This window comes from Schistocerca serialis, chromosome 5 (assembly GCF_023864345.2).
Source record: "Schistocerca serialis cubense isolate TAMUIC-IGC-003099 chromosome 5, iqSchSeri2.2, whole genome shotgun sequence".
Classification (NCBI taxonomy): Eukaryota; Metazoa; Arthropoda; class Insecta; order Orthoptera; family Acrididae; genus Schistocerca; species Schistocerca serialis.
The window spans coordinates 685573168-685596361 of NC_064642.1; the positions used below are offsets into that span (position 1 = coordinate 685573168).

At 39.2% G+C, this 23194-nt stretch overlaps 1 protein-coding gene across 1 annotated transcript in view; it reads right to left on the bottom strand.

Moving 5' to 3' along the window:
• The window catches only part of LOC126482177 (dentin sialophosphoprotein-like), a 195618-nt gene that overhangs the window by 19192 nt on the left and 153232 nt on the right, over positions 1-23194 (bottom strand). The window contains exons 98-99 of the mRNA XM_050106156.1: positions 5711-5752; positions 4108-4149 (exon numbers count right to left, since the gene is read on the bottom strand). Coding sequence (XP_049962113.1) covers positions 4108-4149; positions 5711-5752 — 84 coding nt within the window. The remainder of the gene's footprint in view (positions 1-4107; positions 4150-5710; positions 5753-23194) is intronic.

Consider the following 23194-nt stretch of genomic DNA (forward strand, 5'->3'; position numbering starts at 1 on the left):
TGTGTCGTGCTCCTCACCCTCCTCCCTCCCTATGGTGCAACAGATGTCCCTTTCTCCAAAAATGTACTCAATGGGACCGTAGTGTTGCAACCACACACAAGTTGACCTGCTGTGAGGAAAAAACGAGTTAGTACATTTCAAACATGAAATAGGTCATTTTAAAATCAACATAAAAAACCAAAATTCCAAAAGTATAAACCACAAAAAAATGCTTACCAATGGAAGAAAATGTGTCGTGCTCCTCACCCTCCTCCCTCCCTGTGGTGCAACAGATGTCCCTTTCTCCAAAAATGTACTCAATGGGACCGTAGTGTTGCAACCACACACAAGTTGACCTGCTGTGAGGAAAATACGAGTTAGTACATTTCAAACATGAAATAGGTCATTTTAAAATCAACATAAAAAACCAAAATTCCAAAAGTATAAACTACAAAAAAATGCTTACCAATGGAAGAAAATGTGTCGTGCTCCTCACCCTCCTCCCTCGCTGTGGTGCAACAGATGTCCCTTTCTCCAAAAATGTACTCAATGGGACCGTAGTGTTGCAACCACACACAAGTTGACCTGCTGTGAGGAAAAAACGAGTTAGTACATTTCAAACATGAAATAGGTCATTTTAAAATCAACATAAAAAACCAAAATTCCAAAACTATAAACCACAAAAAAATGCTTACCAATGGAAGAAAATGTGTCGTGCTCCTCACCCTCCTCCCTCCCTGTGGTGCAACAGATGTCCCTTTCTCCAAAATTGTACTCAATGGGACCGTAGTGTTGCAACCACACACAAGTTGACCTGCTGTGAGGAAAAAACGAGTTAGTACATTTCAAACATGAAATAGGTCATTTTAAAATCAACATAAAAAACCAAAATTCCAAAAGTATAAACCACAAAAAAATGCTTACCAATGGAAGAAAACGTGTCGTGCTCCTCACCCTCCTCCCTCCCTGTGGTGCAACAGATGTCCCTTTCTCCAAAAATGTACTCAATGGGACCGTAGTGTTGCAACCACACACAAGTTGACCTGCTGTGAGGAAAAACGAGTTAGTACATTTCAAACATGAAATAGGTCATTTTAAAATCAACATAAAAAACCAAAATTCCAAAAGTATAAACCACAAAAAAATGCTTACCAATGGAAGAAAATGTGTCGTGCTCCTCACCCTCCTCCCTCCCTGTGGTGCAACAGATGTCCCTTTTTCCAAAAATGTACTCAATGGGACCGTAGTGTTGCAACCACACACAAGTTGACCTGCTGTGAGGAAAAAACGAGTTAGTACATTTCAAACATGAAATAAGTCATTTTAAAATCAACACAAAAACCAAAATTCCAAAGGTATAAACCACATAAAAATGATTGCCAATGGAAGAAAATGTGTCGTGCTCCTCACCCTCCTCCCTCCCTGTGGTGCAACAGATGTCCCTTTCTCCAAAAATGTACTCAAAGGGACCGTAGTGTTGCAACCACACACAAGTTGACCTGCTGTGAGGAAAAAACGAGTTAGTACATTTCAAACATGAAATAGGTCATTTTAAAATCAACATAAAAAACCAAAATTCCAAAAGTATAAACCACAAAAAAATGCTTACCAATGGAAGATAATGTGTCGTGCTCCTCACCCTCCTCCCTCCCTGTGGTGCAACAGATGTCCCTTTCTCCAAAAATGTACTCAATGGGACCGTAGTGTTGCAACCACACACAAGTTGACCTGCTGTGAGGAAAAAACGAGTTAGTACATTTCAAACATGAAATAGGTCATTTTAAAATCAACATAAAAAACCAAAATTCCAAAAGTATAAACCACAAAAAAATGCTTACCAATGAATCAAAATGTGTCGTGCTCCTCACCCTCCTCCCGCCCTGTGGTGCAACAGATGTCCCTTTCTCCAAAAATGTACTCAATGGGACCGTAGTGTTGCAACCACACACAAGTTGACCTGCTGTGACGAAAATACGAGTTAGTACATTTCAAACATGAAATACGTCATTTTAAAATCAACATAAAAAACCAAAATTCCAAAAGTATAAACCACAAAGAAATGCTTACCAATGGAAGAAAATGTGTCGTGCTCCTCACCCTCCTCCCTCCCTGTGGTACAACAGATGTCCCTTTCTCCAAAAATGTACTCAATGGGACCGTAGTGTTGCAACCACACACAAGTTGACCTGCTGTGAGGAAAAAACGAGTTAGTACATTTCAAACATGAAATAGGTCATTTTAAAATCAACATAAAAAACCAAAATTCCAAAAGTATAAACCACAAAAAAATGCTTACCAATGGAAGAAAATGTGTCGTGCTCCTCACCCTCCTCCCTCCCTGTGGTGCAACAGATGTCCCTTTCTCCAAAAATGTACTCAATGGGACCGTAGTGTTGCAACCACACACAAGTTGACCTGCTGTGAGGAAAAAACGAGTTAGTACATTTCAAACATGAAATAGGTCATTTTAAAATCAACATAAAAAACCAAAATTCCAAAAGTATAAACCACAAAAAAATGCTTACCAATGGAAGAAAATGTGTCGTGCTCCTCACCCTCCTCCCTCCCTGTGGTGCAACAGATGTCCCTTTCTCCAAAAATGTACTCAATGGGACCGTAGTGTTGCAACCACACACAAGTTGACCTGCTGTGAGGAAAAAACGAGTTAGTACATTTCAAACATGAAATAGGTCATTTTAAAATCAACATAAAAAACCAAAATTCCAAAAGTATAAACCACAAAAAAATGCTTACCAATGGAAGAAAATGTGTCGTGCTCCTCACCCTCCTCCCTCCCTGTGGTGTAACAGATGTCCCTTTCTCCAAAAATGTACTCAATGGGGCCGTAGTGTTGCAACCACACACAAGTTGACCTGCTGTGAGGAAAAAACGAGTTAGTACATTTCAAACATGAAATAGATCATTTTAAAATCAACATAAAAAACCAAAATTCCAAAAGTATAAACCACAAAAAAATGCTTACCAATGGAAGAAAATGTGTCGTGCTCCTCACCCTCCTCCCTCCCTGTGGTGCAACAGATGTCCCTTTCTCCAAAAATGTACTCAATGGGACCGTAGTTTTGCAACCACAAACAATTGACCTGCTGTGAGGAAAATACGAGTTAGTACATTTCAAACATGAAATAGGTCATTTTAAAATCAACATAAAAATCCAAAATTCCAAAATTATAAACCACAAAAAAATGCTTACCAATGGAAGAAAATGTGTCGTGCTCCTCACCCTCCTCCGTCCCTGTGGTGCAACAGATGTCCCTTTCTCCAAAAATGTACTCAATGGGACCGTAGTGTTGCAACCACACACAAGTTGACCTGCTGTGAGGAAAATATGAGTTAGTACATTTCAAACATGAAATAGGTCATTTTAAAATCAACATAAAAAACCAAAATTCCAAAAGTATAAACCACAAAAAAATGCTTACCAATGGAAGAAAATGTGTCGTGCTCCTCACCCTCCTCCCTCCCTGTGGTGCAACAGATGTCCCTTTCTCCAAAAATGTACTCAATGGGACCGTAGTGTTGCAACCACACACAAGTTGACCTTCTGTGAGGAAAAAACGAGTTGGTACATTTCAAACATGAAATAGGTCATTTTAAAATCAACATAAAAAACCAAAATTCCAAAAGTATAAACCACAAAAAAATGCTTACCAATGGAAGAAAATGTGTCGTGCTCCTCACCCTCCTCCCTCCCTGTGGTGCAACAGATGTCCGTTTCTCCAAAAATGTACTCAATGGGACCGTAGTGTTGCAACCACACACAAGTTGACCTGCTGTGTGGAAAAAACGAGTTAGTACATTTCAAAAATGAAATAGGTCATTTTAAAATCAACATAAAAAACCAAAATTCCAAAAGTATAAACCACAAAAAAATGCTTACCAATCGAAGAAAATGTGTCGTGCTCCTCACCCTCCTCCCTCCCTGTGGTGCAACAGATGTCCCTTTCTCCAAAAATGTACTCAATGGGACCGTAGTGTTGCAACCACACACAAGTTGACCTGCTGTGAGGAAAAAACGAGTTAGTACATTTCAAACGTGAAATAGGTCATTTTAAAATCAACATAAAAAAACCAAAATTCCAAAAGTATAAACCACAAAAAAATGCTTACCAAAGGGAGAAAATGTGTCGTGCTCCTCACCCTCCTCCTTCCCTGTGGTGCAACAGATATCCGTTTCTCCAAAAATGTACTCAATGGGACCATAGTGTTGCAACCACACACAAGTTGACCTGCTGTGAGGAAAAAACGAGTTAGTACATTTCAAACATGAAATAGGTCATTTTAAAGTCAACATAAAAAACCAAATTTCCAAAAGTATAAATCACAAAAAAATGCTTACCAATGGAAGAAAATGTGTCGTGCTCCTCACCCTCCTCCCTCCCTGTGGTGCAACAGATGTCCCTTTCTCCAAAAATGTACTCAATGGGACCATAGTGTTGCAACCACACACAAGTTGACCTGCTGTGAGGAAAAAACGAGTTAGTACATTTCAAACATGAAATAGGTCATTTTAAAATCAACATAAAAAACCAAAATTCCAAAAGTATAAACCACAAAAAAATGCTTACCAATGGAAGAAAATGTGTCGTGCTCCTCACCCTCCTCCCTCCCTGTGGTGCAACAGATGTCCCTTACTCCAAAAATGTACTCAATGGGACCGTAGTGTTGCAACCACACACAAGTTGACCTGCTGTGAGGAAAAAACGAGTTAGTACATTTCAAACATGAAATGGGTCATTTTAAAATCAACATAAAAAACCAAAATTCCAAAAGTATAAACCACAAAAAAATGCTTACCAATGGAAGAAAATGTGTCGTGCTCCTCACCCCCCTCCCTCCCTGTGGTGCAACAGATGTCCCTTTCTCCAAAAATGTACTCAATGGGACCGTAGTGTTGCAACCACACACAAGTTGACCTGCTGTGAGGAAAAAACGAGTTAGTACATTTCAAACGTGAAATAGGTCATTTTAAAATCAACATAAAAAACCAAAATTCCAAAAGTATAAACCACAAAAAAATGCTTACCAATGGAAGAAAATGTGTCGTGCTCCTCACCCTCCTCCCTCCCTGTGGTGCAACAGATGTCCCTTTCTCCAAAAATGTACTCAATGGGACCGTAGTGTTGCAACCACACACAAGTTGACCTGCTGTGAGGAAAATACGAGTTAGTACATTTCAAACATGAAATAGGTCATTTTAAAATCAACATAAAAAACCAAAATTCCAAAAGTATAAACCACAAAAAAATGCTTACCAATGGAAGAAAATGTGTCGTGCTCCTCACCCTCCTCCCTCCCTGTGGTGCAACAGATGTCCCTTTCTCCAAAAATGTACTCAATGGGACCGTAGTGTTGCAACCACACACAAGTTGACCTGCTGTGAGGAAAAAACGAGTTAGTACATTTCAAACATGAAATAGGTCATTTTAAAATCAACATAAAAAACCAAAATTCCAAAAGTATAAACCACAAAAAAATGCTTACCAATGAAAGAAAATGTGTCGTGCTCCTCACCATCCTCCCTCCCTGTGGTGCAACAGATGTCCCTTTCTCCAAAAATGTACTCAATGGGACCGTAGTGTTGCAACCACACACAAGTTGACCTGCTGTGAGGAAAAAACGAGTTAGTACATTTCAAACATGAAATAGGTCATTTTAAAATCAACATAAAAAACCAAAATTCCAAAAGTATAAACCACAAAAAAATGCTTACCAATGGAAGAAAATGTGTCGTGCTCCTCACCCTCCTCCTTCCCTGTAGTGCAACAGATGTCCCTTTCTCCAAAAATGTACTCAATGGGACCATAGTGTTGCAACCACACACAAGTTGACCTGCTGTGAGGAAAAAACGAGTTAGTACATTTCAAACATGAAATAGGTCATTTTAAAATCAACATAAAAAACCAAAATTCCAAAAGTATAAACCACAAAAAAATGCTTACCAATGGAAGAAAATGTGTCGTGCTCCTCACCCTCCTCCCTCCCTGTGGTGCAACAGATGTCCCTTTCTCCAAAAATGTACTCAATGGGACCGTAGTGTTGCAACCACACACAAGTTGACCTGCTGTGAGGAAAAAACGAGTTAGTACATTTCAAACATGTAATAGATCATTTTAAAATCAACATAAAAAACCAAAATTCCAAAAGTATAAACCACAAAAAAATGCTTACCAATGGAAGAAAATGTGTCGTGCTCCTCACCCTCCTCCCTCCCTGTGGTGCAACAGATGTCCCTTTCTCCAAAAATGTACTCAATGGGACCGTAGTGTTGCAACCACAAACAATTGACCTGCTGTGAGGAAAATACGAGTTAGTACATTTCAAACATGAAATAGGTCATTTTAAAATCAACATAAAAATCCAAAATTCCAAAATTATAAACCACAAAAAAATGCTTACCAATGGAAGAAAATGTGTCGTGCTCCTCACCCTCCTCCCTCCCTGTGGTGCAACAGATGTCCCTTTCTCCAAAAATGTACTCAATGGGACCGTAGTGTTGCAACCACACACAAGTTGACCTGCTGTGAGGAAAATATGAGTTAGTACATTTCAAACATGAAATAGGTCATTTTAAAATCAACATAAAAAACCAAAATTCCAAAAGTATAAACCACAAAAAAATGCTTACCAATGGAAGAAAATGTGTCGTGCTCCTCACCCTCCTCCCTCCCTGTGGTGCAACAGATGTCCCTTTCTCCAAAAATGTACTCAATGGGACCGTAGTGTTGCAACCACACACAAGTTGACCTTCTGTGAGGAAAAAACGAGTTAGTACATTTCAAACATGAAATAGGTCATTTTAAAATCAACATTAAAAACCAAAATACCAAAAGTATAAATCACAAAAAAATGCTTACCAATGGAAGAAAATGTGTCGTGCTCCTCACCCTCCTCCCTCCCTGTGGTGCAACAGATGTCCCTTTCTCCAAAAATGTACTCAATGGGACCGTAGTGTTGCAACCACACACAAGTTGACCTGCTGTGAGGAAAAAACGAGTTAGTACATTTCAAAAATGAAATAGGTCATTTTAAAATCAACATAAAAAACCAAAATTCCACAAGTATAAACCACAAAAAAATGCTTACCAATCGAAGAAAATGTGTCGTGCTCCTCACCCTCCTCCCTCCCTGTGGTGCAACAGATGTCCCTTTCTCCAAAAATGTACTCAATGGGACCGTAGTGTTGCAACCACACACAAGTTGACCTGCTGTGAGGAAAAAACGAGTTAGTACACTTCAAACGTGAAATAGGTCATTTTAAAATCAACATAAAAAACCAAAATTCCAAAAGTATAAACCACAAAAAAATGCTTACCAAAGGGAGAAAATGTGTCGTGCTCCTCACCCTCCTCCCTCCCTGTGGTGCAACAGATGTCCGTTTCTTCAAAAATGTACTCAATGGGACCATAGTGTTGCAACCACACACAAGTTGACCTGCTGTGAGGAAAAAACGAGTTAGTACATTTCAAACATGAAATAGGTCATTTTAAAGTCAACATAAAAAACCACATTTCCAAAAGTATAAATCACAAAAAAATGCTTACCAATGGAAGAAAATGTGTCGTGCTCCTCACCCTCCTCCCTCCCTGTGGTGCAACAGATGTCCTTTCTCCAAAAATGTACTCAATGGGACCATAGTGTTGCAACCACACACAAGTTGACCTGCTGTGAGGAAAAAACGAGTTAGTACATTTCAAACATGAAATAGGTCATTTTAAAATCAACATAAAAAACCAAAATTCCAAAAGTATAAACCACAAAAAAATGCTTACCAATGGAAGAAAATGTGTCGTGCTCCTCACCCTCCTCCCTCCCTGTGGTGCAACAGATGTCCCTTTCTCCAAAAATGTACTCAATGGGACCGTAGTGTTGCAACCACACACAAGTTGACCTGCTGTGAGGAAAAAACGAGTTAGTACATTTCAAACATGTAATAGATCATTTTAAAATCAACATAAAAAACCAAAATTCCAAAAGTATAAACCACAAAAAAATGCTTACCAATGGAAGAAAATGTGTCGTGCTCCTCACCCTCCTCCCTCCCTGTGGTGCAACAGATGTCCCTTTCTCCAAAAATGTACTCAATGGGACCGTAGTGTTGCAACCACAAACAATTGACCTGCTGTGAGGAAAATACGAGTTAGTACATTTCAAACATGAAATAGGTCATTTTAAAATCAACATAAAAATCCAAAATTCCAAAATTATAAACCACAAAAAAATGCTTACCAATGGAAGAAAATGTGTCGTGCTCCTCACCCTCCTCCCTCCCTGTGGTGCAACAGATGTCCCTTTCTCCAAAAATGTACTCAATGGGACCGTAGTGTTGCAACCACACACAAGTTGACCTGCTGTGAGGAAAATATGAGTTAGTACATTTCAAACATGAAATAGGTCATTTTAAAATCAACATAAAAAACCAAAATTCCAAAAGTATAAACCACAAAAAAATGCTTACCAATGGAAGAAAATGTGTCGTGCTCCTCACCCTCCTCCCTCCCTGTGGTGCAACAGATGTCCCTTTCTCCAAAAATGTACTCAATGGGACCGTAGTGTTGCAACCACACACAAGTTGACCTTCTGTGAGGAAAAAACGAGTTAGTACATTTCAAACATGAAATAGGTCATTTTAAAATCAACATTAAAAACCAAAATTCCAAAAGTATAAATCACAAAAAAATGCTTACCAATGGAAGAAAATGTGTCGTGCTCCTCACCCTCCTCCCTCCCTGTGGTGCAACAGATGTCCCTTTCTCCAAAAATGTACTCAATGGGACCATAGTGTTGCAACCACACACAAGTTGACCTGCTGTGAGGAAAAAACGAGTTAGTACATTTCAAACATGAAATAGGTCATTTTAAAACCAACATAAAAAACCAAAATTCCAAAAGTATAAACCACAAAGAAATGCTTACCAATGGAAGAAAATGTGTCGTGCTCCTCACCCTCCTCTCTCCCTGTGGTGCAACAGATGTCCCTTTCTCCAAAAATGTACTCAATGGGACCGTAGTGTTGCAACCACACACAAGTTGACCTGCTGTGAGGAAAAAACGAGTTAGTACATTTCAAAAATGAAATAGGTCATTATAAAATCAACATAAAAAACCAAAATTCCACAAGTATAAACCACAAAAAAATGCTTACCAATCGAAGAAAATGTGTCGTGCTCCTCACCCTCCTCCTTCCCTGTGGTGCAACAGATGTCCCTTTCTCCAAAAATGTACTCAATGGGACCGTAGTGTTGCAACCACACACAAGTTGACCTGCTGTGAGGAAAAAACGAGTTAGTACACTTCAAACGTGAAATAGGTCATTTTAAAATCAACATAAAAAACCAAAATTCCAAAAGTATAAACCACAAAAAAATGCTTACCAAAGGGAGAAAATGTGTCGTGCTCCTCACCCTCCTCCCTCCCTGTGGTGCAACAGATGTCCGTTTCTTCAAAAATGTACTCAATGGGACCATAGTGTTGCAACCACACAGAAGTTGACCTGCTGTGAGGAAAAAACGAGTTAGTACATTTCAAACATGAAATAGGTCATTTTAAAGTCAACATAAAAAAACCAAATTTCCAAAAGTATAAATCACAAAAAAATGCTTACCAATGGAAGAAAATGTGTCGTGCTCCTCACCCTCCTCCCTCCCTGTGGTGCAACAGATGTCCCTTTCTCCAAAAATGTACTCAATGGGACCATAGTGTTGCAACCACACACAAGTTGACCTGCTGTGAGGAAAAAACGAGTTAGTAAATTTCAAACATGAAATAGGTCATTTTAAAATCAACATAAAAAACCAAAATTCCAAAAGTATAAACCACAAAAAAATGCTTACCAATGGAAGAAAATGTGTCGTGCTCCTCACCCTCCTCCCTCCCTGTGGTGCAACAGATGTCCCTTTCTCCAAAAATGTACTCAATGGGACCGTAGTGTTGCAACCACACACAAGTTGACCTGCTGTGAGGAAAAAACGAGTTAGTACATTTCAAACATGAAATGGGTCATTTTAAAATCAACATAAAAAACCAAAATTCCAAAAGTATAAACCACAAAAAAATGCTTACCAATGGAAGAAAATGTGTCGTGCTCCTCACCCCCCTCCCTCCCTGTGGTGCAACAGATGTCCCTTTCTCCAAAAATGTACTCAATGGGACCGTAGTGTTGCAACCACACACAAGTTGACCTGCTGTGAGGCAAAAACGAGTTAGTACATTTCAAACGTGAAATAGGTCATTTTAAAATCAACATAAAAAACCAAAATTCCAAAAGTATAAACCACAAAAAAATGCTTACCAATGGAAGAAAATGTGTCGTGCTCCTCACCCTCCTCCCTCCCTGTGGTGCAACAGATGTCCCTTTCTCCAAAAATGTACTCAATGGGACCGTAGTGTTGCAACCACACACAAGTTGACCTGCTGTGAGGAAAATACGAGTTAGTACATTTCAAACATGAAATAGGTCATTTTAAAATCAACATAAAAAACCAAAATTCCAAAAGTATAAACCACAAAAAAATGCTTACCAATGGAAGAAAATGTGTCGTGCTCCTCACCCCCCTCCCTCCCTGTGGTGCAACAGATGTCCCTTTCTCCAAAAATGTACTCAATGGGACCGTAGTGTTGCAACCACACACAAGTTGACCTGCTGTGAGGAAAAAACGAGTTAGTACATTTCAAACATGAAATAGGTCATTTTAAAATCAACATAAAAAACCAAAATTCCAAAAGTATAAACCACAAAAAAATGCTTACCAATGGAAGAAAATGTGTCGTGCTCCTCACCATCCTCCCTCCCTGTGGTGCAACAGATGTCCCTTTCTCTAAAAATGTACTCAATGGGACCGTAGTGTTGCAACCACACACAAGTTGACCTGGTGTGAGGAAAAAACGAGTTAGTACATTTCAAACATGAAATAGGTCATTTTAAAATCAACATAAAAAACCAAAATTCCAAAAGTATAAACCACAAAAAAATGCTTACCAATGGAAGAAAATGTGTCGTGCTCCTCACCCCCCTCCCTCCCTGTGGTGCAACAGATGTCCCTTTCTCCAAAAATGTACTCAATGGGACCGTAGTGTTGCAACCACACACAAGTTGACCTGCTGTGAGGAAAAAACGAGTTAGTACATTTCAAACGTGAAATAGGTCATTTTAAAATCAACATAAAAAACCAAAATTCCAAAAGTATAAACCACAAAAAAATGCTTACCAATGGAAGAAAATGTGTCGTGCTCCTCACCCTCCTCCCTCCCTGTGGTGCAACAGATGTCCCTTTCTCCAAAAATGTACTCAATGGGACCGTAGTGTTGCAACCACACACAAGTTGACCTGCTGTGTGGTAAATACGAGTTAGTACATTTCAAACATGAAATAGGTCATTTTAAAATCAATATAAAGAACCAAAATTCCAAAAGTATAAACCACAAAAAAATGCTTACCAATGGAAGAAAATGTGTCGTGCTCCTCACCCTCCTCCCTCCCTGTTGTGCAACAGATGTCCCTTTCTCCAAAAATGTACTCAATGGGACCGTAGTGTTGCAACCACACACAAGTTGACCTGCTGTGAGGAAAAAACGAGTTAGTACATTTCAAACATGAAATAGGTCATTTTAAAATCAACATAAAAAACCAAAATTCCAAAAGTATAAACCACAAAAAAATGCTTACCAATGGAAGAAAATGTGTCGTGCTCCTCACCATCCTCCCTCCCTGTGGTGCAACAGATGTCCCTTTCTCCAAAAATGTACTCAATGGGACCGTAGTGTTGCAACCACACACAAGTTGACCTGCTGTGAGGAAAAAACGAGTTAGTACATTTCAAACATGAAATGGGTCATTTTAAAATCAACATAAAAAACCAAAATTCCAAAAGTATAAACCACAAAAAAATGCTTACCAATGGAAGAAAATGTGTCGTGCTCCTCACCCCCCTCCCTCCCTGTGGTGCAACAGATGTCCCTTTCTCCAAAAATGTACTCAATGGGGCCGTAGTGTTGCAACCACACACAAGTCGACCTGCTGTGAGGAAAAAACGAGTTAGTACATTTCAAACGTGAAATAGGTCATTTTAAAATCAACATAAAAAACCAAAATTCCAAAAGTATAAACCACAAAAAAATGCTTACCAATGGAAGCAAATGTGTCGTGCTCCTCACCCTCCTCCCTCCCTGTTGTGCAACAGATGTCCCTTTCTCCAAAAATGTACTCAATGGGACCGTAGTGTTGCAACCACACACAAGTTGACCTGCTGTGAGGAAAATACGAGTTAGTACATTTCAAACATGAAATAGGTCATTTTAAAATCAACATAAAAAACCAAAATTCCAAAAGTATAAACCACAAAAAAATGCTTACCAATGGAAGAAAATGTGTCGTGCTCCTCACCCTCCTCCCTCCCTGTGGTGCAACAGATGTCCCTTTCTCCAAAAATGTACTCAATGGGACCGTAGTGTTGCAACCACACACAAGTTGACCTGCTGTGAGGAAAAAACGAGTTAGTACATTTCAAACATGAAATAGGTCATTTTTAAATCAACATAAAAAACCAAAATTCCAAAAGTATAAACCACAAAAAAATGCTTACCAATGGAAGAAAATGTGTCGTGCTCCTCACCATCCACCCTCCCTGTGGTGCAACAGATGTCCCTTTCTCCAAAAATGTACTCAATGGGACCGTAGTGTTGCAACCACACACAAGTTGACCTGCTGTGAGGAAAAAACGAGTTAGTACATTTCACACATGAAATAGGTCATTTTAAAATCAACATAAAAAACCAAAATTCCAAAAGTATAAACCACAAAAAAATGCTTACCAATGGAAGAAAATGTGTCGTGCTCCTCACCCTCCTCCCTCCCTGTGGTGCAACAGATGTCCCTTTCTCCAAAAATGTACTCAATGGGACCATAGTGTTGCAACCACACACACGTTGACCTGCTGTGAGGAAAAAACGAGTTAGTACATTTCAAACATGAAATAGGTCATTTTAAAATCAACATAAAAAACCAAAATTCCAAAAGTATAAACCACAAAAAAATGCTTACCAATGGAAGAAAATGTGTCGTGCTCCTCACCCTCCTCCCTCCCTGTGGTGCAACAGATGTCCCTTTCTCCAAAAATGTACTCAATGGGACCGTAGTGTTGCAACCACACACAAGTTGACCTGCTGTGAGGTAAAAACGAGTTAGTACATTTCAAACATGAAATGGGTTATTTTAAAATCAACATAAAAAACCAAAATTCCAAAAGTATAAACCACAACAAAATGCTTACCAATGGAAGAAAATGTGTCGTGCTCCTCACCCCCCTCCCTCCCTGTGGTGCAACAGATGTCCCTTTCTCCAAAAATGTACTCAATGGGACCGTAGTGTTGCAACCACACACAAGTTGACCTGCTGTGAGGAAAAAACGAGTTAGTGCATTTCAAACGAGAAATAGGTCATTTTAAAATCAACATAAAAAACCAAAATTCCAAAAGTATAAACCACAAAAAAATGCTTACCAATGGAAGAAAATGTGTCGTGCTCCTCACCCTCCTCCCTCCCTGTGGTGCAACAGATGTCCCTTTCTCCAAAAATGTACTCAATGGGACCGTAGTGTTGCAACCACACACAAGTTAACCTGCTGTGAGGAAAATACGAGTTAGTACATTTCAAACATGAAATAGGTCATTTTAAAATCAATATAAAAAACCAAAATTCCAAAAGTATAAACCACAAAAAAATGCTTACCAATGGAAGAAAATGTGTCGTGCTCCTCACCCTCCTCCCTCCCTGTGGTGCAACAGATGTCCCTTTCTCCAAAAATGTACTCAATGGGACCGTAGTGTTGCAACCACACACAAGTTGACCTGCTGTGAGGAAAATACGAGTTAGTACATTTTAAACATGAAATAGGTCATTTTAAAATCAACATAAAAAACCAAAATTCCAAAAGTATAAACCACAAAAAAATATTTACCAATGGAAGAAAATGTGTCGTGCTCCTCACCCTCCTCCCTCCCTGTGGTGCAACAGATGTCTCTTTCTCCAAGAATGTACTCAATGGGACCGTAGTGTTGGAACCACACACAAGTTGACCTGCTGTGAGGAAAAAACGAGTTAGCACATTTCAAAAATGAAATAGGTCATTTTAAAATCAATATAAAAAACCTAAATTCCAAAAGTATAAACCACAAAAAAATGCTTACCAATGGAAGAAAATGTGTCGTGCTCCTCACCCTCCTCCCTCCCTGTGGTGCAACAGATGTCCCTTTCTCCAAAAATGTACTCAATGGGACCGTAGTGTTGCAACCACACACGAGTTGACCTGCTGTGAGGAAAATACGAGTTAGTACATTTCAAACATGAAATAGGTCATTTTAAAATCAACATAAAAAACCAAAATTCCAAAAGTATAAACCACAAAAGAATGCTTACCAATGGAAGAAAATGTGTCGTGCTCCTCACCCTCCTCCCTCCCTGTGGTGCAACAGATGTCCCTTTCTCCAAAAATGTACTCAATGGGACTGTAGTGTTGCAACCACACACAAGTTGACCTGCTGTCTGGAAAATACGAGTTAGTACATTTCAAACATGAAATAGGTCATTTTAAAAACAACATAAAGAACTAAAATTCCAAAAGTATAAACCACAAAAAAATGCTTACCAATGGACGAAAATGTGTCGTGCTCCTCACCCTCCTCCCTCCCTGTGGTGCAACAGATGTCCCTTTCTCCAAAAATGTACTCAATGGGACTGTAGTGTTGCAACCACACACAAGTTGACCTGCTGTGAGGAAAATACCAGTTAGTACATATCAAACATGAAATAGGTCATTTTAAAATCAACATAAAAAACTAAAGTTCCAAAAGTATAAAACAAAAAAAAAATGCTTACCAATGAATCAAAATGTGTCGTGCTCCTCACCCTCCTCCCGCCCTGTGGTGCAACAGATGTCCCTTTCTCCAAAAATGTACTCAATGGGACCGTAGTGTTGCAACCACACACAAGTTGACCTGCTGTGAGGAAAATACAAGTTAGTACATTTCAAACATGAAATAGGTCATTTTAAAATCAACATAAAAAACCAAAATTCCAAAAGTATAAACCACAAAGAAATGCTTACCAATGGAAGAAAATGTGTCGTGCTCCTCACCCTCCTCCCTCCCTGTGGTGCAACAGATGTCCCCCTCTCCAAAAATGTACTCAATGGGACTGTAGTGTTGCAACCACACACAAGTTGACCTGCTGTGAGGAAAATACGAGTTGGTACATTTCAAACATGAAATAGGTCATTTTAAAGTCATCATAAAAAACCAAAATTCCAAAAGTATAAACCACAAAAAAATGCTTACCAATGGAAGAAAATGTGTCGTGCTCCTCACCCACCTCCCGCCCTGTGGTGCAACAGATGTCCCATTCTCCAAAAATGTTCTCAATGGGACCGTAGTGTTGCAACCACACACAAGTTGACCTGCTGTGAGGAAAAAACAAGTTAGTACATTTCAAACATGAAATAGGTCATTTTAAAATCAACATAAAAAAACAAAATTCCAAAAGTATAAACCACAAAAAAATGCTTACCAATGGAAGAAAATGTGTTGTGCTCCTCACCCTCCTCCCTCCTTGTGGTGCAACAGATGTCCCTTTCTCAAAAAATGTGCTGAATGGGACCGTAGTGTTGCAACCACACACAAGTTGACCTGCTGTGAGGAAAAAACAAGTTAGTACATTTCAAACATGAAATAGGTCATTTTAAAATCAACATAAAAAACCAAAATTCCAAAAGTATAAACCACAAAAAAATTCTTACCAATGGAAGAAAATGTGTCGTGCTCCTCACCCTCCTCCCGCCCTGTGGTGCAACAGATGTCCCTTTCTCCAAAAATGTACTCAATGGGACCGTAGTGTTGCAACCACACACAAGTTGACCTGCTGTGAGGAAAATACGAGTTAGTACATTTCAAACATGAAATAGGTCATTTTAAAATCAACAAAAAAAACAAAATTCCAAAAGTATAAACCACAAAAAAATGCTTACCAATGGAAGAAAATGTGTCGTGCTCCTCACCCTCCTCCCGCCCTGTGGTGCAACAGATGTCCCTTTTTCCAAAAATGTACTCAATGGGACCGTAGTGTTGCAACCACACACAAGTTGACCTACTGTGAGGAAAATACGAGTTAGTACATTTCAAACATGAAATAGGTCATTTTAAAATCAACATAAAAATCCAAAATTCTAAAAGTATAAACCACAAAAAAATGCTTACCAATGATTCAAAATGTGTCGTGCTCCTCACCCTCCTCCCGCCCTGTGGTGCAACAGATGTCCCTTTCTCCATAAATGTACTCAATGGGACCGTAGTGCTGCAACCACACACAAGTTGACCTGCTGTGAGGAAAATACGAGTTAGTACATTTCAAACATGAAATAGGTCATTTTAAAATCAACATAAAAAACCAAAATTCCAAAAGTATAAACCACAAAAAAATGCTTACCAATGGAAGAAAATGTGTCGTGCTCCTCACCCTCCTCCCGCCCTGTGGTGCAACAGATGTCCCTTTCTCCAAAAATGTACTCAATGGGGCTGTAGTGTTGCAACCACACACAAGTTGACCTGCTGTCTGGAAAATACGAGTTAGTACATTTCAAACATGAAATAGGTCATTTTAAAAACAACATAAAAAACTAAAATTCCAAAAGTATAAACCACAAAAAAATGCTTACCAATGGAAGAAAATGTGTCGTGCTCCTCACCCTCCTCCCTCCCTGTGGTGCAACAGATGTCCCTTTCTCCAAAAATGTACTCAATGGGACCGTAGTGTTGCAACCACACACAAGTTGACCTGCTGTGAGGAAAAAACGAATTAGTACATTTCAACCATGAAATAGGTCATTTTAAAATCAACATAAAAAACCAAATTTCCAAAAGTATAAACCACAAGAGAATGCTTACCAATGGAAGAAAATGTGTCGTGCTCCTCACTTTCCTCCTGAACAGTGGTGCAACAGATGTCCCTCTCTCCAAAAATGTACTCAATGGGACCGTAGTGTTGCAACCACACACAAGTTGACCTGCTGTGAGGAAAATACGAGTTAGAACATTTCAAACATGAAATAGGTCATTTTAAAATCAACATAAAAAACTAAAATCCCAAAAGTATAAACCACAAAAAAATGTTTACCAATGGAAGAAAATGTGTCGTGCTCCTCACCCTCCTCCCTCCCTGTGGTGCAACAGATGTCCCTTTCTCCAAAAATGTACTCAATGGGACCGTAGTGTTGCAACCACACACAAGTTGACCTGCTGTGAGGAAAATACGAGTTAGTGCATTTCAAACATGAAATAGGTCATTTTAAAATCAACATAAAAAACCAAAATTCCAAAAGTATAAACCGCAAAAAAATGCTTACCAATGAATCAAAATGTGTCGTGCTCCTCACCCTCCTCCCGCCCTGTGGTGCAACAGATGTCCCTTTCTCCAAAAATGTACTCAATGGGGCCGTAGTGTTGCAACCACACACAAGTTGACCTGCTGTGACGAAAATACGAGTTAGTACATTTCAAACATGAAATAGGTCATTTTAAAATCAACATAAAAAACCAAAATTCCAAAAGTATAAACCACAAAAAAATGCTTACCAATGGAAGAAAATGTGTCGTGCTCCTCACCCTCCTCCCTCCCTGTGGTGCAACAGATGTCCCTTTCTCCAAAAATGTACTCAATGGGACTGTAGTGTTGCAACCACACACAAGTTGACCTGCTGTGAGGAAAATACGAGTTAGTACATTTCAAACATGAAATAGGTCATTTTAAAATCAACATAAAAAACTAAAATTCCAAAAGTATAAAACAAAAAAAAAAGCTTACCAATGAATCAAAATGTGTCGTGCTCCTCACCCTCCTCCCGCCCTGTGGTGCAACAGATGTCCCTTTCTCCAAAAATGTACTCAATGGGACCGTAGTGTTGCAACCACACACAAGTTGACCTGCTGTGAGGAAAATACAAGTTAGTACATTTCAAACATGAAATAGGTCATTTTAAAATCAACATAAAAAACCAAAATTCCAAAAGTATAAACCACAAAGAAATGCTTACCAATAAAAGAAAATGTGTCGTGCTCCTCACCCTTCTCCCTCCCTGTGGTGCAACACATGTCCCCCTCTCCAAAAATGTACTCAATGGGACTGTAGTGTTGCAACCACACACAAGTTGACCTGCTGTGAGGAAAATACGAGTTAGTACATTTCAAACATGAAATAGGTCATTTTAAAATCATCATAAAAAACCAAAATTCCAAAAGTATAAACCACAAAAAAATGCTTACCAATGGAAGAAAATGTGTCGTGCTCCTCACCCTCCTCCCGCCCTGTGGTGCAACAGATGTCCCTTTCTCCAAAAATGTTCTCAATGGGACCGTAGTGTTGCAACCACACACTAGTTGACCTGCTGTGAGGAAAAAACAAGTTAGTACATTTCAAACATGAAATAGGTCATTTTAAAATCAACATAAAAAAACAAAATTCCAAAAGTATAAACCACAAAGAAATGCTTACCAATGGAAGAAAATGTGTCGTGCTCCTCACCCTCCTCCCTCCCTGTGGTGCAACAGATGTCCCTTTCTCAAAAAATGTACTCAATGGGACCGTAGTGTTGCAACCACACACAAGTTGACCTGCTGTGAGGAAAAAACAAGTTAGTACATTTCAAACATGAAATAGGTCATTTTAAAATCAACATAAAAAACCAAAATTCCAAAAGTATAAACCACAAAAAAATGCTTACCAATCGAAGAAAATGTGTCGTGCTCCTCACCCTCCTCCCGCCCTGTGGTGCAACAGATGTCCCTTTCTCCAAAAATGTACTCAATGGGACCGTAGTGTTGCAACCACACACAAGTTGACCTGCTGTGAGGAAAAAACAAGTTAGTACATTTCAAACATGAAATAGGACATTTTAAAATCAACATAAAAAACCAAAATTCCAAAAGTATAAACCACAAAAAATGCTTACCAATGAATCAAAATGTGTCGTGCTCCTCACCCTCCTCCCGCCCTGTGGTGCAACAGATGTCCCTTTCTCCAAAAATGTACTCAATGGGACCGTAGTGTTGCAACCACACACAAGTTGACCTGCTGTGAGGAAAAAACGAGTTAGTACATTTCAAACATGAAATAGGTCATTTTAAAATCAACATAAAAAACCAAAATTCCAAAAGAATAAACCACAAAAAAATGCTTACCAATGGAAGAAAATGTGTCGTGCTCCTCACCCTCCTCCCTCCCTGTGGTGAACAGATGTCCCTTTCTCCAAAAATGTACTCAATGGGACTGTAGTGTTGCAACCACACACAAGTTGACCTGCTGTGAGGAAAATACGAGTTAGTACATTTCAAACATGAAATAGGTCATTTTAAAATCAACATAAAAAACCAAAATTCCAAAAGTATAAACCACAAAAAAATGCTTACCAATGATTCAAAATGTGACGTGGTCCTCACCCTCCTCCCTCCCTGTGGTGCAACAGATGTCACTTTCTCCAAAAATGTACTCAATGGGACCGTAGTGTTGCAACCACACACAAGTTGACCTGCTGTGTGGTAAATACGAGTTAGTACACTTCAAACATGAAATAGGTCATTTTAAAATCAACATAAAAAACCAAAATTCCAAAAGTATAAACCACAAAAATATACTTACCAATGGAAGAAAATGTGTCGTGCTCCTCAACCACCTCCCTCCCTGTGGTGCAACAGATGTCCCTTTCTCCAAAAATGTACTCAATGGGACCGTAGTGTTGCAACCACACACAAGTTGACCTGCTGTGAGGAAAAAACGAGTTAGTACATTTCAAACATGAAATAGGTCATTTTAAAATCAACATAAAAAACCAAAACTCCAAAAGTATAAACCACAAGAAAATGCTTACCAATGAATCAAAATGTGTCGTGCTCCTCACCCTCCTCCCTCCCTGTGGTGCAACAGATGTCCCTTTCTCCAAAAATGTACTCAATGGGACCGTAGTGTTGCAACCACACACAAGTTGACCTGCCGTGAGGAAAATACGAGTTGGTACATTTCAAACATGAAATAGGTCATTTTAAAATCAACATAAAAAACCAAAAACTCAAAAAGTATAAACCAAAAAAAAATGCTTACCAATGGAAGAAAATGTGTCGTGCTCCTCACCCTCCTCCCTCCCTGTGGTGCAACAGATGTCCCTTTCTCCAAAAATGTACTCAATGGCATCGTAGTGTTGCAACCACTCACAAGTTGACCTGCCGTGAGGAAAATACGAGTTAGTACATTTCAAACATGAAATAGAGCATTTTACAATCAACATAAAAAACCAAAATTCCAAAAGTATAAACCACAAAAAAATGCTTACCAATGGAAGAAAATGTGTCGTGCTCCTCAACCACCTCCCTCCCTGTGGTACAACAGATGTCCCTTTCTCCAAAAGTGTACTCAATGGGACCGTAGTGTTGCAACCACACACAAGTTGACCTGCTGTGAGGAAAAAACGAGTTAGTACATTTCAAACATGAAATAGGTCGTTTTAAAGTCAACATAAAAAATCAAAATTCCAAAAGTATGAACCACAAAAAAATGCTTACCAATGGAAGAAAATGTGTCGTGCTCCTCACCCTCCTCCCGCCCTGTGGAGCAACAGATGTCCCTTTCTCCAAAAATGTACTCAATGTGACCGTAGTGTTGCAACCACACACAAGTTGACCTGCTGTGAGGAATAAACGAGTTAGTACATTTCAAACATGAAATAGGCCATTTTAAAGTCAACATAAAAAACCAAAATTCCAAAAGTATAAACCACAAAAAAATGCTTACCAATGAAACAAAATGTGTCGTGCTCCTCACCCTCCTCCCGCCCAGTGGTGCAGCAGATGTCCCTTTCTCCAAAAATGTACTCAATGGGACCGTAATGTTGCAACCACACACAAGTTGGCCTGCTGTGAGGAAAATCCGAGTTAGTACATTTCAAACATGAAATAGGTCATTTTAAAATCAACATAAAAGACCAAAATTCCAAAAGTATAAACCACAAAAAAATGCTTACCAATGAAACAAAATGTGTCGTGCTCCTCACCCTCCTCCCTCCCTGTGGTGCAACAGATGTCCCTTTCTCCAATAATGTACTCAATGGGACCGTAGTGTTGCAACCACACACAAGTTGACCTGCTGTGAGGAAAAAACGAGTTAGTACATTTCAAACATGAAATAGGTCATTTTAAAATCAACATAAAAACCAAAATTCCAAAAGTATAAACCACAAAAAATTGCTTACCAATGGAAGAAAATGTGTCGTGCTCCTCACCCTCCTCCCTCCCTGTGGTGCAACAGATGTCCCTTTCTCCAAAAATGTACTCAATGGGACCGTAGTGTTGCAACCACACACAAGTTGACCTGCTGTGAGGAAAAAACGAGTTAGTACATTTCAAACATGAAATAGGTCATTTTAAAATCAACATAAAAAACCAAAATTCCAAAAGTATAAACCACAAAAATATGCTTACCAATGATTCAAAATGTGCCGTGGTCCTCACCCTCGTCCCTCCCTGTGGTGCAACAGATGTCACTTTCTCCAAAAATGTACTCAATGGGACCGTAGTGTTGCAACCACACACAAGTTGACCTGCCGTGAGGAAAATACGAGTTAGTACATTTCAAACATGAAATAGGTCATTTTAAAATCAACATAAAAAACCAAAATTCCAAAAGTATAAACCACAAAAAAATGCTTACCAATGGAAGAATCTGTGTCGTGCTCCTCAACCACCTCCCTCCCTGTGGTGCAACAGATGTCCCTTTCTCCAAAAATGTACTCAATGGGACCGTAGTGTTGCAACCACACACAAGTTGACCTGCTGTGTGGAAATTACGAGTCAGTATATTTCAAACATGAAATAGGTCATTTTAAAATCAACATAAAAAACCAAAATTCCAAAAGTATAAACCACAAAAAAATGCTTACCAATGGAAGAAAATGTGTCGTGCTCCTCACCCTCCTCCCTCCCTGTGGTGCAACAGATGTCCCTTTCTCCATAAATGTACTCAATGGGACCGTAGTGTTGCAACCACACACTAGTTGACCTGCCGTGAGGAAAATACGAGTTAGTACATATCAAACATGAAATAGGTCATTTTAAAATCAACATAAAAAACCAAAATTCCAAAAGTATAAACCACAAAAAAATGCTTACCAATGGAAGAAAATGTGTCGTGCTCCTCAACCACCTCCCTCCCTGTGGTGCAACAGATGTCCCTTTCTCCAAAAATGTACTCAATGGGACCGTAGTGTTGCAACCACACACAAGTTGACCTGCTGTGAGGAAAAAACGAGTTAGTACATTTCAAACATGAAATAGGTCATTTTAAAATCAACATAAAAAACCAAAATTCCAAATGTATAAACCACAAGAAAATGCTTACCAATGAATCAAAATGTGTCGTGCTCCTCACGCTCCTCCCTCCCTGTGGTGCAACAGATGTCCCTTTCTCCAAAAATGTACTCAATGGGACCGTAGTGTTGCAACCACACACAAGTTGACCTGCCGTGAGGAAAATACGAGTTGGTACATTTCAAACATGAAATAGGTCATTTTAAAATCAACATAAAAAACCAAAATTCAAAAAGTATAAACCAAAAAAAAATGCTTACCAATGGAAGAAAATGTGTCGTGCTCCTCACCCTCCTCCCTCCCTGTTGTGCAACAGATGTCCCTTTCTCCAAAAATGTACTCAATGGCATCGTAGTGTTGCAACCACTCACAAGTTGACCTGCCGTGAGGAAAATACAAGTTAGTACATTTCAAACATGAAATAAATCATTTTACAATCAACATAAAAAACCAAAATTCCAAAAGTATAAACCACAAAAAAATGCTTACCAATAGAAGAAAATGTGTCGTGCTCCTCAACCACCTCCCTCCCTGTGGTACAACAGATGTCCCTTTCTCCAAAAGTGTACTCAATGGGACCGTAGTGTTGCAACCACACACAAGTTGACCTGCTGTGAGGAAAATACGAGTTAGTACATTTCAAACATGAAATAGGTCATTTTAAAATCAACATAAAAAACCAAAATTCAAAAAGTATAAACCACAAAAAAATGCTTACCAATGGAAGAATCTGTGTCGTGCTCCTCAACCACCTCCCTCCCTGTGGTGCAACAGATGTCCCTTTCTCCAAAAATGTACTCAA